This window comes from Phoxinus phoxinus (genome assembly GCF_949152265.1).
Source record: "Phoxinus phoxinus genome assembly, chromosome: 14".
NCBI lineage: Eukaryota > Metazoa > Chordata > Actinopteri > Cypriniformes > Leuciscidae > Phoxinus > Phoxinus phoxinus.
In genome coordinates, this window is record NC_136889.1 from 24,949,714 (window position 1) to 24,967,351 (window position 17,638).

Sequence of the window (17,638 nt, forward strand, 5' to 3'; positions counted from 1 at the left end):
ATGACGTGGAAGGAAGGATTGTTAATAAAGTTGCACTTGATGGGTGTTGGTGGAAGAGTTTTTAACTGGATAAAGAAGTACGAATAGGGTCAGACATATCAAGTCAGTACGCTGTGGGCAATGGAACACCTCAAGGCGGGGTGATAAGCCCGCTACTTTTTATCATCATGATCGATGATGTCTTCACAAAGGTGCCAATGGATATAGGGAGGTCACTGTTTGCGGATGATGGGGCTTTGAGGAAAAGGGGAAGGAATATGGAGCATGCAATCAGGAAAGTACAATGAGCAATTACATTACAATACAATACAATTGCATTACAAACAATATATGTGGCATTGATAAGATCTGTGTTGGATTACGGCAGTGTGGGTCAGCCACCAAATTTCTATTAAAGAAACTAGACATGATTCAGGCATAAGCTTTAAGAGTGTGTAGTGGTGCTTTTAAAACTTCACCAGTACCTGCACTACAGGTAGAAATAGGAGAAATGCCGTTAGTATTAAGAAGGAGGCAGCTGATGACAAACTATTGGGCTAATTTGCAGGGACATAATGATTTCCACCCCACAAAAGTGTTGCAGGAGACATGGGAGAATGCAAGATATAATGGAGATAATTTTAGTCGAGTAGGCAATGAGGTGGCAATATCATTTGGAGTATTTGATATGAAGATGAGCCCTGCAGTTGTATATCCGATGGTGGCTCCATGGGTACTTGTTTGGCCTGATATTGACTGGTATTTGTTAAGAGTTAAAAAGGAAAGAAAAATATCAAATAGATTTGGTAAGTGCATTCAAGTACCACATAAATAAAGATTATAAAGAATTCATACATATATATACAGATGGTTCTAAGAAACCTGAGACAGGAGTGACAGGATATGGGGTGGCAATACCTGATAAAGGAATAGGAATTAATAGAAGAACATCAGATTTTTTAGGAGTATACACAGTGGAAATGGTGGCAGTGTTAGTTGCGTTAAGGTGGGTGAAAAAAAAATGTTGCTTTAAAAGAAAAAACGTAGGCTACCATTCAAGTGCAAATACTAAGCTAGTTTATAAAAAGTAAAAAGTTTTTGAGACAGAGTTGATTCTATCCTAATCTCTAGATATTTGTGAAGTTAGGTGAGTAGATTGTAATTTATTTGCGTTTTGGTTGTTAAATAATTAAGCCTTTATGTCTTCAGACAAAGATTGTTAAAAAAATGAGTTAGATGTTTTTATTAGTATTGTTTCCGTGACCTGTTTACGAATATTAACCGGTTAACTTAATATATATAAAGTAATACAATATATAAAGTTATACAAAAGGATAACATTTCTCAGCAGTTTCTTAAGGCTAACTGGTTCCTCAACTATCTTCAGCTAAAGCTGACTAGAAAAAAATAGAAACTGTAACAAATAATTGCTTTTAAACTTTGTAGCCTATATGAGCACACGTAATTTAAATGTATCACAATGTTTAATAAAGTTTGAGAAACCTAAGTAATTATAGAGATGATTTAGCTTTATTCAGTAACACTCACACTTTTAATTTAAGTAAGATGGTTGTATTCTCGTGGATGAGACCTGTTGTGAGGCTTGTTGTTTTTAGGTGTAGAGAAATGAAAATATTGAAGTAAAATGGGTAAAATATAATTGCTTACAACTAAAAACAAAAATATGACCTGTAGTGTCTGTCATTAATAGTTTCTACAGAATCCAGTCATACGTTTGGAACTTCAATTCTGGACATTTGAAAATGTAGATCTGGGTGTAAACAAAAATATAATTGTAGAAAAACATATAAGAGCGCCATCAAGTGGCGATGTGGAAAAATAACAAAGAGAAACATCTTTTAAATGCATTCAATTGTCAGTTAGTTATTACATACTTTCATTCAACACAAGCAATGCAGACCAGACAATATATCTGACATCTTTTTTCCAACATAGCCTATATACAAAGAATTTGATAAATAGGCTGACTGCAACTTTAAATTGGACTCACAGATTGTTGTCCTTAATGTTTAGTTTAGACTAAGACATTACATTAAGAAAAGGTTTTACAACCATAGCTGTATAAATAAGGTTTCAGATCTACATGACCACAGCTATATAAAAAATATATAAACATAAATATATAACTTTTAGAGCCAAATAACAACAAGACAAACACAAATCCAGATGTCTATGATATGAAATTGTCCTTGAGATGTTGTTTAAGATACCACTACAGACAGAGAGTACGTCAGTTTCGATGTTGTTGTGGGTATCAGTCTGGAAGGGTGTGTCATTTGACTGATTTCTCAGCTTTGACAGTGCTATGCTTCTCATGAGGTCATGATACCCGTAGACTACAACTACAAGACATAGATGAATTTTCGACACAATCCAAAATTTGGTGTCCACGGAATTGCTTTAAGGAGTCAAAGCAATAGTTTACAGAAAAAGTCCTGATTGTGAAATGCTCAGAAAGTGGTTGGGGGTTGGGCCACTTCTGTCCAAACTTGTTCACCTGGTTTTCGCTGCATTCTCTGAAAAAACAGAGAGAGCCTGAGTGTTGAAGCCTATTGAATGACTTTACCTGAACACTGATGTCCCAACACTGATCATTAACAGTACTGTATGTGTCTTTGTCATATTGTTGTGATTGTCATTCCTGCCTTTTTCAGATTAGAATTGGCATTACAAGTGTTTACATTAATGGGAAAAAAATGGGTGTTTTAAGTGCTGCGTGTAAACTTATTGTGGCAATTCAATGTAGGTATACCTTTTTTTAAAGAATTATTATGCCATTCCATATCACCAACATCCTACCTCATGTAATTTTAAAATTAAAATGATACAACATATGGTAAACATTATCATTCAAAAAGCCAAATAAAATAAATAAATAATAATCTAAAAAAACTAACTAACTAACAATTCTAAAAACATAACAGACCGTATGTGAGAGCATTATGTCAAAAATGTCTAAACTGTCCCATTTTGTTGTTGTTGTTTTTCTCGCCTGGTTAGGCATGCTATTATTAGCTTTTTAACATGTAAATGAAAAGCTTGTATTATACATTATATCACATTAGACTAGAGAATATAGATATAGTTATAGTTAAAGTTATTCTTAATACTTGGTGACAGTACTTTTTATTAATTTAAATAAAAAATTAAAGCATTATTTTTATGGTCCTAAATGATACAATATTAGCTACTACATGTTTGTATTTATCTCTCCCTCTTTATTATGCACCTTGAATCACAATTGTGTATGAAATAGTGGCCCATTTTAAATTATATAAATAAACTTGCCTTGCCTTACATCTGTAAGTACAAGTGTGTTAGTCACCTTGTGTTTGTTTCACCCCGGTAGCCGTTGTCATATAGGCTACAACTTGCAGGTATATAATGCAGTTTCACTTGATAGGTATCAGAGTTTGCATGTGTCGAGTTTCAACCGAAAATCTTAGTTGACGCTTTACATTTCCAAAATGGAGAGATGACGTTTTGCGTTCATTCTCGATGCGTCAAGTTGCCAACTATGGTCATGGGCGGAAACAGGTGAGTCTGTTAGTCCCGCCCACATGCTCACTCAAACAGGTACATAATTAGTCACCTGTTGCGCGTTAACATCAGTCGTTTGGCGGGGTAGAGAGGGAGAGGATATCTGCTGGATCTATTCTTTATAAAGCTCAAGAGTCTACAGTCCATCAAGCGGAATAACTCACTCTGGTTGGATTTTGTTCTGTTTTTCCAAGACTAGCAGAGTATTTTTTTGGTAAGAAGACTTCAGCGTTTTATTAATGAAAGAATAGTTAAATTGCGCACTTGGATATTAACACAGGCTTATGCATAATTTCCTCGACCGGAGTGATTTATAACGCTGGTTGTTGTCTGTTTTTCAGTTCTTACCCATGATGAAGGTTTTAATCGCCTTGTTTGTTGTGGTATTTGTGGATGTGGTCGCTTCACAATGTAAGTAATTTTGTTTTATATTTAAAGTTTTAAATGTACATTTATGAAGTAAATTAAAATCGGGTTAAATTTGTTTAATCCTTGTCATCAACTTGGTAGTTAGAAGGCAAACAAAGAGATCCTGGGTGTGGTTCATTATGGGGGAGGGGGGCGAACTCTACTTGCCTGGGGTTATATATGTTTTTAAATGTAATCCTGTTTACCAACAAGTTTTCTATTTTTAAACAAACACTATAGGCCTATACATTTATTTTTACTTTAATCCAACAGGTGCTCCTTGTGAAAGTATGAAATGGGCACTTTGTGATGGAACGCCATGCCAGTGCACCATTCTGGTTGATGACGGTGTCAAGCAACCGATTGAGTGTACAAAATGTGAGTTTTCATCTAGATTTGCTTTTGAGTTATTTAATTAACGTTTTCGAGGTAGTTTGACATCCCTGCTTTAGGGTCTAACCTGGGCTATATTAAAAATGTATAACAGCCTAGTTTGCTGGCTTAACTGGTTTTGGAAACTCTAATTAACTAAATTAGCTGAGCACCAACTTGCCTAGCTGAGACAAACCAGGAAGGTTTAATCGTCTTTTCTCATTAAGTGTTTTTTCAATTCTCTCTCCTTCTCTTTCTCTTCAGTGATTCCCAAGTGCTTCCTCATGAAAGCAGAGATGTATCGTGCTAGGAATGGCCTGTCCACAAGATCAATTGCTGGGAAGCCTGTAGAAACCGCACTTGTGGACAATGATGGCATCTATGATCCAGAGTGTGACACCAACGGGAAGTTCAAGAATCTCCAGTGTAACAAAACTGAAGAGTGCTGGTGTGTGAACAGTGCTGGTGTACGTAGAAGTGACAAAGGAGACAAGAACATCAAGTGTGAGACTGCGGAGACATAGTGAGTACACTTGGATAGTCTTCTGACTGACACACCTAGTATGAGGTGTGGTCTGTATTAGAGTTCTCAACGGGCCTGAAAATTACAACCCGACCCGACCCGGCCCGTGGCTTTTAAAGCCCGGACCCGAACTAACCCGACACATCAACATGAATTATCTGCCCGAACCCGGCCCGCGGCCCGACGGCCGTGTATTTTTTTTTCTCATACACGTATTGACCAGCAGACGGGAATTCAAATCAACCTTTAATGTCCACGCCTTTTAACAATACAAACAACTGAAACAATAAACTTTAACTATATAGATGGGCTATATAAATATGCCTTAGTCTAAATAAAAATCTTCACACAATAATAAATAAAAAGAACTCAAACATGTATAACGTTACCCAGCCAGTGGGCGGGCTGTAGGCTACATAACCTGTAGAATTTTCATCAGAATCCAGCACCAGTCCAAACACTTTCCAGACCTCTGATTTCCCATTCCTGTAGTAGCGATGGTGAATTCACCTGCGGCAAGTTTACTTTTCACCAACTCCATCTTTTTCTCCCGGCTAAAGGAGACGCAGCGCGCACGCAGGCGTCAGGTCTGCCCGCACCCCTCTCCATGATGCACGCCACGTTACACGCACACGCAGCAGCCAGACTTTTTACGGTGAACAGCAGCGATGATTAATAAATGTTTTTTTTTTTTTCACTGAGCGGAAAAGATTAAGCCCGAGGTCCGACCCGACCCGAGTCATTTGCTTATATTTTCGACCCGAACCCGGCCCGACCCCGCGGGTCCCGTCGGGTTTGTCGGGCCGACCCGACCCGTTGAGAACTCTAGTCTGTATTGTACTACTGTTTGCGGAAGGAAGCAAAACTTGATGGTCTAACAATGCCTTTTTTTCTGTAGTTGGGTTCGCCTGGAATTGAAGCATAAAGAAGCAGCAGGTCTTGATGCCGTCAAACTGAGGACGTATGTTGCAATGAATTTCTAGGGCTTTGCCAGATCGTGGAATATTAAGATCTGCTATCGAAGTGTTTTTTGCTAATTTATTTCATTTTTTGCAGTGGGATTGAGAATGCTTTGCTGCAGCGTTACAAGTTGGATAAATCATTTGTGTCTGAATTTCAGGTAAGACATTGCCTTTGTGATGTACCTCTATTTTGCTTGCGGTACAGATCCTAACCATTTTTTCATTCCCAGTATGACAAAGATGGCCGTCTCATTGTTGTGGACCTCAAAAAGAAGATTGGAGAAAGTCTTCCAGACCTGTCCCTCATGGCTTATTACATGGAGAAGGATGTAAGACTCCTTGTGATGTCTTGAAACTTTAGTGCCTGCTTTTATATTTTGTAACGTGTAAAATTAATCTGTCTTCTATAGATCAAGGTTCTGCCCCTGTTTTCAAACGAAACACCATTTGAGGTCAATGTTGAGGGATCAAAGGTGTCCATGGAGAAAATCCTGGTGTACTATGTAGATGATAAACCACCTACCATCACCATGCAGAAGTTGACCGGTGGCATCATTGCTGTCATTGTGGTGGTCAGCTTGATTGTGATTGCAGGACTTCTTATTATGGTAAGTGTATGTAGATTCACTTTTAAATAAAGTGTGCGTGCATGTCATCTAACTGTTCCCCTTTTCTTTGTTTTAGTTCTTTCTTGCACGGCGGCAGAAGGCCCTGTACAGTAAAGCACAGGTTAGTTCTCGTTTACTTCATTATCCAAACTGTGGTATTTTTTCCCAAAAGGGAGCAAGCTTCTGTTTTTAACACATTTCCTTCTGTTCTTGCAGCCCAGAGAGATGGAGACCATGTCTTAAAGCTATTAATGATGTCCCATGTACTTGAATCTGACACTGGGACGTGCCCCATGCTGAAGCATAGATCTTTTTTGTGCATTGCATGTGACTTTCATATTGGGAAAATTGTGTCTGTTACATGCTGGCTACAGTTGTTTTTAAGCGATGTTACGTTTTGCTATTTAATAAGGGCTCATTTTCATTGGATCAACATTTTAACATTGTACAGTTTGTGACTTGTAAGTTTTTAATAAAATTGTTAAATGTCATGCATTTTTTTTATTTTTAATCTACAGTATTTCTAACTGATCTGACATTTTAATAGTAAATCAACCCTTTTAACTAAAGATCTATTGGCTTTAATGAAAAGGATAGTCCTACCACAATTCTTAGCTTTTTGTGACCAAAGAGTTTGATTGTCCTTTTAGTCCAGGGCTGAAGCTGCACCTGTTTGTCACATGAGATTCATCACAGAAGTAAACCTTATTCAAAATCAAGAGTTTAAAAGGCTAGGTTTAGCTAGAGAAGACTTTACACTGTTTGGTTTGGGAAAGGAATCCACTTCTGAGACTCCCTATGCATAGGCTATAGGTAAATAACAAAGTGCAGTAAATGGTGAAACATTTATGCTACAAACCAATATTTTTAGAATTGTGTAATACAAATACCACAGTTTGCAATATCAAGCAGCATAATGAACAATTTTAAAGTAGCTAGAAACCAGATACATTCAGTTTACAAGTGGCACTGCTTGCTGTTAAAGTAAATAAAAGGTGTAAAATGCAAGTGTCTACTTATAACCTCTTAAACCTGTGCCTTTGTAAGGGTGATTTTCTCTCAGAATTTGGAACAAAGGGGCTGTTTATTAACTCAAAGCTGCTGACCATTCACTTGCAGTGAAGGACTAATAATTAAACCCACGAGAGAGCTGTGCATTGAGCTAAAAACAAAAAACTGGTCAAACCTGTTGCTCATGTTTCAGGCCACAAAGTTACTGTATCATTGTGGTGTGACTAATGTAAATGTATGACTAAACCAGGAAGCAGCGTTTATTCAAATTCTGTTTTTGGTAGAAAAGTCTGTCAGGTTTTAACAGCCACATTAATGTATGACTAATGTATTAATTAAAAACTTTCCCATACTTGCTTAGTAGAAATCACATGTTACAAATTTGTACAAGAATAGCAAACACCTTGCCAAAGAGGTTGCTGAATAACGAGTGGCAAATGAACAAATCTGACTTGTTTAAGAGATATCTTCACACAAAAGCTTGACTGGCACTCCCTTGCTTTCAGTTCTAGTCCCCCAGTATTTTTCCCAGAAGAGCTTCGAGCATTTGTTTCTCAGACTAGTTTAGACAGGTTTAGGTGGATCACATGTTGCCCTCCCCCAACCGTGCTCACACCTGAGTAGGAAGTCAGTCTGCGTTTCCATGGTAGAAAAGGAGGGATTAAATAACAAAGCTTGTCAGATGAATGTGGGGAGGGACATTTTCAAAAGGATGATTCACTCCTCACCTGTGTTTCGGTTCACATTATCGACGATACTTAAAAGGCACGTGATTCGGTTATGATCAAATGTAGAAAAGCAATCAAATGTTGTTACATCCTTGGCTTTAGAGCATACAAGTGAAGTCACCATCTTAAATAGTTTTCAAGTATCAGGTGTTTATCTAGATTCTTGACTCTGCATTCCTGCTTTAAGAATAATAACGACTTGTTTGAATTGAAGGGTAAATGGTCCCAAGTAACATACCAAAGTAAAACAATTTTTTTTTTTTGATTCAGTGTAATGAAGGGAGGGAGTCTGCCAGTTAACAAATAAGTATTGTAACAACACAAAGACAAACAGCTGGCAAGTGGAAAGATGTGACATGGGGAAAATACCTGTTTGTTTTTAATTCCACTGGTTTAGGAAATAGCAGGAAGTGTAGCAACCAAACGAGGCAGCAAGTCAGAACAAACCTTATGCAAAACTAGTTTTCATGATCAGAATACTGATTAGAAGCCGAACAATCATTCATGTCCGGCAATTTTTTTTAGATCAAACTCTCATTGATATGTTGATTAAAAGAGATTGTATCATACACATAATAATAATTAGGTGACGTGTAGCTGTTTTGTATTCCTAAACAGTATGCATTATACACTAACATTTACGTTTAGGTTCGGTAAGATTTCTTTATTAAAGAATGTAATACTCTTATCCAGAAAGAACAAATTAAATTGATCAAAAGTGACAGTAAAGACACAAAAGTAGTCACAAACTGCACAACTGTTTTCAAGATTGAAAATAATAAGAAATGTTTCAGTCAGTATATTGGAATGATTTCTGAAGGATCATGTGACACTGAAGACTGGAGTAATGATGCTGAAAATTCAGCTTTGCATCATAGAAATTTTAATATTTTATAAAATAAATTTTCTCTTTCACAAAATACTAATGACCACAAACTTTTGAATGGTATAGTGTATTAATATAATTTCTATTTTAAAAACAGATTCAATTTTCGTTTTTTTGAGTAAGGACATTTATTTAAAATTGCATAATAGATCATATTTATAGAAAACACACAGGGAAAATACATACAATATACTATGACATTATCTGTCACAGTGTCCCTTGTTGAATGACGAAATATAATGCTTTGGCTTTAGACAGATCTTCTGCATTGAATCTCACTCCCCCAGTTCAGTACACCGGTACATACTGTACTCTCTAAAATATGACTCCATGCTGGCTTCTTCGCCAAAAACCACACATCCTCTATCTTAATACATTTCCTGTATTGTGATCCTTACATTCTTTCGCTGCAAGCTTAAACATGAAAAGATGAGGTAAGATTCAGAGTGGAGGGATATAACTGAGAATTTCTCATTCTGCAATTTACTTCCAGTTTCGTTTGAGTAAACTCCAGCAAGCCAACACATGTCTGAACAATGTATAGCCTCATACCTTTTGAGTGTAAGAAAACCTGTTTAGTTAGTGTTTTTGAGTTTATATATTTCTTTGAAATTAGATTGTTGCTAGAGCCTGTAAACCACAAAAGGTTCTTATACAAGTATTAGAATACCACGGCATGACAAAAGTGTACTTTGAATCTCATGAAACTTGTCAAAAAACAGTTCTGGCCATTTTTCATCCCCAAATCATAAAAAAAAGAAACATTATCAAAAGATTATTTGCTTCTTTGACATTATTTTCATGAAAATGATGCACATTTCCACGCAAAGTTGCATTACTGATGTAAAATCGGATTGGATTTAAAAAAAAGCAACAATACTGTACAAAAAGAATTTAAATTATGCTGTTTTAAATAGCACGCACGCACACACACACACACACACACACACACACACACACACACACACACACACACACACACACACACACACACACACACACACACACACACACACACACACACACACACACACACACACACTCACACACACTCTCACACACACACACACACACACACACACACACACACACACACACACACACACACACACACACACACACACACACACACACACACACACACACACACACACACACACACACACACACACACACACACACACACACACACACACACACACACACACACACACAATTATTTAGAATAATGTGAATGACAAAAAAAAAAACTCAAAAAAACCCTCTCAGGGAAAAAATATGTTAATGACAATCGTAAAAATAATATTACAATACAAAAAAAAAATTATTTTCATTTCCACAATACTTTTTTTTATAATTATATTGGAGCGGAACATGACGTGGACATGAAATCTCAATAATTTTTATGTTCAGGACTACTATCAACCAGGTCACTCTCAGGAAGTCACGTCATATTTAAGATGATTTAAGGAGAAACAAACACAAAGAAACAAACATTTGAGAAGCTGTGGGGAGAGGCAGGGAAAGTGTAGGTCTCATTTTTTGGTTTCATGTTGAAAGGGTGTTTTGTTGTGAATATTTATATCTGGTAACTTTGTTCATACATTCTTTGTTTAGCCCGTGAGCAGCATTTAGAAACAACACGGCCACCTATAGTGGAAAATTTACTCACCTTCAGATAAAAGTTGATATATTTCACATATTTGCAATATTTGGAGGGGACTTATATGTTTAAAAAGTTATTGTGCTAGCTTATTTACGTTTATGTTGAAATGTTATTAATTTTAATTTTTTTAATAATCTAACTGTAAATGTTTGTTTCCCCCAGAATACGTCACCCCAAGAGGGTATATACTAATTGAAAAAATAATGCTTGTTTGGCAATGCTTGCTACAACATTTTTAGTAAAAATGTAAAACATTTACTCTCTCATAACTTAAATTAAACATTCTTTGGATAATTCAGTTGAACAATAAGTATAATGCCTATTTATGAATATATTAGCTTACTTTATCATATTTAATACGCAAATTTCCAGAGCCTATCAATTATCAGTATGACCAAAACTTTGCTAAAAAACCTCTTGTACACAATCTACTTTCATGTCTTCAATCTACTTTTTAATCAAGTAAAGTCCTTTTTGCTCAGAAATCATTAAAGATTTTTATAAAGTAAACGCAAGATAAACATTTACTGGAATGAAGCAACTTGGGTTTACTTGATTATTCATACATTATTTAAAAAATATTTTGACTTGTTAAATATGACACCACAGGCTTTTGGGGAACATTTTCCATCTCTTAATTATCGTTGATTTCCAACGAATTGCATATATGAGCCATAAAAGCCTGATGTATACCGGTACGTGTGTGTGCGTGTGTAAAATATGATACTCCAAAAAAACACAAATTTGTTTATGTATGTGTGTGTGTGTATATATATATATATATATGCTTGTATATGAGCTTTTTGTATCATATTTATACATCAGGGCTTTATGGCTCATATATGCAAAAATGTTCCACAAAAGCCTTTTGTGTCAGGCACATTGTATTTACATTACAAAATGGTGAATAAATAATAAAGTAAACCCCAGTTGCTTCAGTATATAAGATAAAAACAAAAAAAGTCATGTTTTAAAAAAAAATCATTCAATTGTATTATTTATGTCCTATATCAATAAATATTTTTTCTGATGTCTCTTTATGGTCTTGCCCTGATATGCCAGATTCCCTTTGATGTAAATCAGTTTATTGTAAAGATGGTTTTGGGCACTAGCTTAAAACTTGGTAATGAATTAGAGAGTGTAGTGAGATCCAGCCTGAGTGAGCACACATGGTCCAGCAGGGATGTATTAAAGAAGGGTGGGTGTTTTGCTGGGTCTGCAGGCAGCAGGAGGAGACTTGTTCTTCATCTCTCCAGACAGGGCCAGAAGCAGGGCTGGGGCCGACAGGTGGTGCACCGCTGCATTTTGTTGTTGTTGTGTGCAGTTAATGTAGCTGGCTATGAGCAGCGTCAGGTCTCGAACCTGAAAAACACAAAGGAAGCAGAGAAATACTGTGTGATACGCTTTGTAAAATGCGCATGTATGTTTGCTGATGCAGCATTTCAGTTCTCTAGCGGCATATGAAATGTTCGTTGTATGAAATGTAATGTTCATGAACGGCAAACAGAAGTATTCATCAGGGTGTGTTTCTGTGTACTTTGGTGTGTGTGTTCTTTTTGTTTCTTTAACTACAGGCTACTTTTCAAATGCCTTTTATGTATGAATTATTAGGTTCAAAACTATGAAGGTGTAAACCAAAGGTTACGTAATCTACACTACCGTTCAAGTTTGTGGTCAGTAAGATGTTAATGTTTTTGAAAGACAATTTTTTATAATAATAATAAATAATAATAATAATTATTAATAAAAATAAAAATAATAAAAATAAAATTTCAAAACCATAATGCCATTTATCAAAAAGCACACCCATTTCACTAAACTATAAACACAAATCCCTTCATTCCTCATTGCCTACACCATGTGGTCATTTAGAAAGCACTAGTATTCAGTATTGTTCACTCAAGTCAGCACAGCTTCAGCTCAGTTAGCACACAATTGCCCAGGTGAAAACTCTAAGAGTCAAAATTTAACACACATCTATCAGATCCTTCAATAGATAGATAAAAGGGCCGAATCAGTTTATTGAGTTTTGGAACAATGGATCCAGAAAGACATGAAGAAAGAAGTCGAGGAGGGATAGGAGGAGGAGGATTAAGGGGAAGCGCAAGAAGACAAGCGGTCTCGGATAAAATTCAAGCCACTTTAGTTGACCATGTCCTTGTCCATGGTATGACTATGAGGGAGGCTGGGCTACGAGTAAGGCCACATTTGAGTCACTTCACTGTCGCCTCCATCATCAGAAGCTTTAGGGAGGTGTGCTGGCAAACAAAATTCTATCACTGAATAAGAGACAAACATTTCCAATTGTCTTTGATGAGGTTTATTTTCTTGCAAGAAAAGGCTAGCAGTCGTACAGTCACACTCTGTGTGACAGTGAAGGGAGAGCATCCTTCCTCCTTTATAGACTTGACTACCAGAATGTTATCTTTCTAGGCCAATGATGGTATTTCAACCATACATGGAACATTCTTAGACTTGTTCATCATATTGTATCCTTGAGTGGAGGCGGTCCTGTCACTTACAACACTCTTCACCATTCCAATACAATCCCATATTTGAATGAGGTTTGTGTGTGCTCTTTTACTGTCATATGATGGGCACACACATATCTTATGTAAGTAAATATAAAATAAAATAAAATTAGAGTAAAAAAAAAAGAAAAGTACTTTTACAAGAGTTCATGAATGAATTAAAATATGCCAATGTATGTGTTCATCTTTTGTGTTCATCATGTGAAAAGGTTTGTGAGGGGGGGACCACAAGCAACATAACTTACCAATTTGGGAAATGTTGTTTTGAATTTATTACACCAGTGTGTAAGACTATGTTGTAGTGTGTGTGTGTGTTGTTAGGCCGTGTGTGTTCTGTCTGAGGGCAAAGTTTGGTTTTCCAGCAAGAGTGAATGGTTTTGAGTGTAGAGCTTCATTTTGACCTGAAAATAGGATGTTTGGGGAATTGGATGAGATGTTATGGATTTGTGTTTGCTGTTTAGAGAATACGAGGCATAGTTTCAAGAAATGTGTTTAAGCAATCGAGAAAAACTGTAAAAACATTAATATTGTGAAATATTATTACAATTTAAAATAACTTTCTATTTTCATATATTTAAAAATGTAATTTATTCCTGTAATGGAATTTTCTGCATCATTACTCCAGTCTTCAGTCTCACATGATCCTTCAGAAATTATTCTGATTTGCTGCTCAAAAAACATTTGTAGTCTTAAAAAAAAGTGTCAATATTTTTGTAGAAAATCAATTTTTTTCAGGATTCTTGAATACATAGAGAATTCAACAGCATTTGGTTATACTTTATTGTGGTGACATAGTTACATTGTACTTCAAATTAAAATAATAAATAAAAATATAAATTAACTACATTTTATTACTATAGAGTTTGGTTTATGGTTAATTGTGGTTTCACTTCATTTTGATGGATACTATAAGTAACGCTGCACCTACATGTATCTACTATCTCTCATTTGAGTGTTAGTAGAGTATTAGTAGACTAGCAGGGTTAGGGTTACTAGAATAAGTTGCAACGTTACTTATAGTCAACAGAATGTTCAAAAGGGACCATCAAAATGAAGTGTTACCTGTAATTATGCATAATTTACTGTTATTACTATAGTACATGTAGTAACGTGTAACTATGTTTACTGTTATTACTATAGTACATGTAGTAACGTGTAACTGTCACCTTAAAATAGTGTAGAAATAGAAATATTTTGTAGCATTATAAGTATTATTACTGTCACTTTTGATCAGTGTAATGCATCTGTATCCTGAATAAGTGTTAATTTCTTTAAAAAAAAAAAAAAATCTTACTGACCCCAAACATTTTAATGTAGCCTAGTGTAAAACATCTCAATATTTATCATGTGAAAATTATGTTTTTTTTTTTACACAAATAACAGCTGTCCCACAATTGTCATTTCTACAACAACCTTTTTCTTTTTAACAAAAAAACAACAACACAAATTTAAGAGCACAATACCTACCTTAGATCGGGTCATAGCAAACAGATGCTTCTCTGTAGGCTTCTCTTTGGATGTGTTGGTGCCAGAACTCAGAGCTACTACCAGCATAAAGTCCTGACCACATGCTCCAAATGTCACAATGCTTTTATGAGGGTAAGATCCAAGGACTTTCTAGAAGACACAAGGTGAAGACTCATCTTAGCCCTTCACTATTATGAATTGTTTTGAAACAACATGAAAAATTGCTGCAGCTCTGAAAAGAACATGTTCACTTACTATAGAGTTAAACTCCAATATGCTGACTCCATCTTCATGTACTGCCAGCCAAACACGCACATTCTTCTGTGGAGATGAAGTTACGGGCTACAGGGAGAACGAGAGTATGACTAAGACACAATGCCACAGCATTTACACTTTTTTGAGTATTTAAATATTGAAAAAAATTGTACGCATCGCCTTTAGTCTTAGAAGGAGACTAAAGGCCCGTTAACACCAAGAACGACAACTATAAAGATAACTATATCAGAGCACAAAATCGTTCTGTTTATTATAAGCGCAATGTTTTTTTTCAATGTTTTTATTGTTTATCAGCTGGAAAAAATCTTGTTTCTCTGTGCTGTTATTGTTATAGTTGAAGTGTGAACTCTGCTATTCTTTTATATTTAGAACAATTTTTAGAACTTTATCGTTATCTTTATATTTATTGTTCTTGGTGTGAAGGGGCCTTAAAGGTACAGTATGTAATAATTTTGTAATGAAATATCCAAAAATCACTTGCACAGTGTGATATATTTCCTGCAGTTGTGTACTTACAATATCCCAAAAGTTCCCAGAGATTTTTGATTTCAGAGAAATTCCAATTAAAATTCCTGTTTACTTGTCGCCTGTCAATGACGTAACATCCGCGTTACCCCTGGTTTCCGCTCGTGCTGCCATGGTAACCATGGCGACAGACGGGGACATCTGCATTACGCCTAGCGGCACGCTCACGCTATTGTTGTTTCGTTCAAACATTATGGACCATGGCAAGCTGACTTTGGGACAAAAGGAGAACTAAAACGAGGATCAATATCAGCGTGGCGTTTTCGAGATGCAGAGAGCTTCGTGTCCGTGACAAACTTCGACTTGACAGAGCTTTTGCATGTACTTTATTAGACAGGTGAGCAAATGTAACATAAAACTATCAATGTTATGTAGTTCAACATAATGAAATGTTAGAATATGATCTGTATGTTATTCTAATGTTGACCTAGCTTACTGCTAGTCTCATATAGCCAACAAACTAAACACATAGAATAACATTATAACTTTCAACACACTCAAATGCAGTTTAGTGTTATAGTGTAGACCAAGTGAAACAGAGCTGTGTTACCTCACAAGTTTCATAAGTCTAATAAACTGACCTGTGTAAGTATTACCGGTAATACAGCACTTGCGGGTCCTCATTCCTTTATATCTGTGGGGCTCGAGTGTGGCGCTGATATCTGTCTCTCATTAGCAATCACGCCCTACTTTATCCCACAGTCATGTTAAAAACATCAATGTATTCACTCATCCATAAACATTATTAGATCCATCAGCTTGACGACAAGTTCCATAACGTGGAAACGTCCATCAACGTACGCCTTTGTTATTATAAGAAGTTAGCGACCCCTAGCGGCGAAAAAAAATTACATATTTTATCTTTAACTCACCTCAGCCTCAAATAGTTTGGCTCCAAAAAATGGCCACTTCCGGGCCACTGTCAGGTAGATTCGTATGCACTCTGATGAACTCCGCCCCCTCAGAGATGCCCAGCGGGTAGAGAGTTTCTGCAGCAACTGCCTGAGAATGCATGCATTTCAGTTGGTAAGCCAAACAAATTATTTGTGTTCATACACGAGTTGGTTTCACTGGAGGCATAAATACCTCATTTGTTCCTCGGTGGAGGTGTGTCTGTAATGCTTCGGGTAGAAACGCTCTAGAACCTGTTTGAGGGTCTGGTTAGACTTAGTCTGTGCAGCTCCTGAACCACTTGGACTAGAAAATGGCCGCTCAAAGTCCCCAAACTCCACCTACATGACACAAAACCCATTGGGTTTACGTACTTACAGGAAATGAAGCCTATTTTAGGAACATTAAGATGTTTTGGCATATGTCATTATATATTAGTGAAATTTAAGGACACTTTCTCCCCAAATTCTCATTACCACAATGTGTTCAGAACTTCAGACATGTTTTTAGTAACTGCCATTATTCTCCATTAACAAATGACTATAATACAATATTTACTTAAATGAACATGAATTTACAGCAGTAAAACAAATACTAATGTGTATAAATATACTACATATACATTTTGACAGTAATGACAATGATTTATTTTGAAATATGGAAATTAAAAATGGTTTTGATTAATTGACATGAAAATTATGTAAAAATACACAAATAATGTATGGTGCCTTAAATAGAGCTCATTTTCTTTCGAGGTCCTGTGATTTTTTTGGATAGAAGTTTCACCATGCCATCGTGATTTGTTTTGGCTGCCTTTCAAATGTCTTTTGCATAGATTTTATTGTTTTACTTTTGTTCTAGACTTAAAATATAGGAATCTATTGATACAATTTTAATGACAGTCCAAACAAAAAGTTAAATAATAATTCATAAATTCATTATGTATCACGTGAAAAAGATTTGTATAATTGACACAAATTACAATAATTCGTTTTTAATTGGTTTTGTTTAATTGTCATGAAAATGTTACAATATCAAAATTGAGGTAGCCAAAACTGAGCTAATTTTCTTTAGAGGTGCTTTAAGTGATCAGATCCACTGAGAGTTATTTTCTGCATTTGAATTTGCTGACATCGGTGTGCATTTTGGAGAGAGGCTGTGGGGTCGAAGAAATGTAGTGGGCTGTTTAATTCATTGACAAAGTGGGGTGAAATACAGTATGACATGAAAATGTTCTTGACAGG

General features: G+C 36.0%; 2 protein-coding genes across 3 annotated transcripts in view; one reads left to right on the plus strand and one right to left on the minus strand.

Annotated features, from left to right (window-relative positions):
* The first annotated feature begins 3,386 nt into the window (after positions 1 to 3,386).
* On the plus strand, positions 3,387 to 6,904 carry epcam (epithelial cell adhesion molecule). The gene is made up of 10 exons (XM_079634972.1): positions 3,387 to 3,754; positions 3,882 to 3,951; positions 4,222 to 4,326; positions 4,585 to 4,843; positions 5,742 to 5,804; positions 5,900 to 5,963; positions 6,036 to 6,134; positions 6,216 to 6,413; positions 6,490 to 6,534; positions 6,630 to 6,904. The coding sequence occupies exons 2-10, from the start codon at positions 3,891 to 3,893 to the stop codon at positions 6,654 to 6,656; spliced, it is 921 nt and encodes a 306-aa protein (XP_079491098.1). The 5' UTR covers positions 3,387 to 3,754; positions 3,882 to 3,890; the 3' UTR covers positions 6,657 to 6,904.
* A 913-nt stretch (positions 6,905 to 7,817) lies between these two features.
* The window catches only part of plekhh2 (pleckstrin homology domain containing, family H (with MyTH4 domain) member 2), a 57,333-nt gene continuing 47,512 nt past the window's right edge, over positions 7,818 to 17,638 (minus strand). For both annotated transcript variants that reach the window (XM_079634614.1, XM_079634615.1), the window contains 5 exons: positions 16,590 to 16,735; positions 16,376 to 16,505; positions 14,958 to 15,044; positions 14,703 to 14,852; positions 7,818 to 12,066 (listed from right to left, as the gene is read on the minus strand). In XM_079634614.1, the coding sequence (XP_079490740.1) occupies positions 11,893 to 12,066; positions 14,703 to 14,852; positions 14,958 to 15,044; positions 16,376 to 16,505; positions 16,590 to 16,735 (687 nt within the window). In that variant the 3' untranslated portion in view covers positions 7,818 to 11,892. The remainder of the gene's footprint in view (positions 12,067 to 14,702; positions 14,853 to 14,957; positions 15,045 to 16,375; positions 16,506 to 16,589; positions 16,736 to 17,638) is intronic.

Excerpts from the sequence above, each read along its gene's own strand:
- epcam (XM_079634972.1), top strand. The coding sequence starts at position 3,891 with ATGATGAAGGTTTTAATCGCCTTGTTTGTTGTGGTATTTGTGGATGTG. Across the intron at positions 4,327-4,584 it reads ACCGATTGAGTGTACAAAAT|TGATTCCCAAGTGCTTCCTC; the intron begins GTGAGTTTTCAT and ends CTTTCTCTTCAG. Across the intron at positions 4,844-5,741 it reads TGTGAGACTGCGGAGACATA|TTGGGTTCGCCTGGAATTGA; the intron begins GTGAGTACACTT and ends TTTTTTCTGTAG.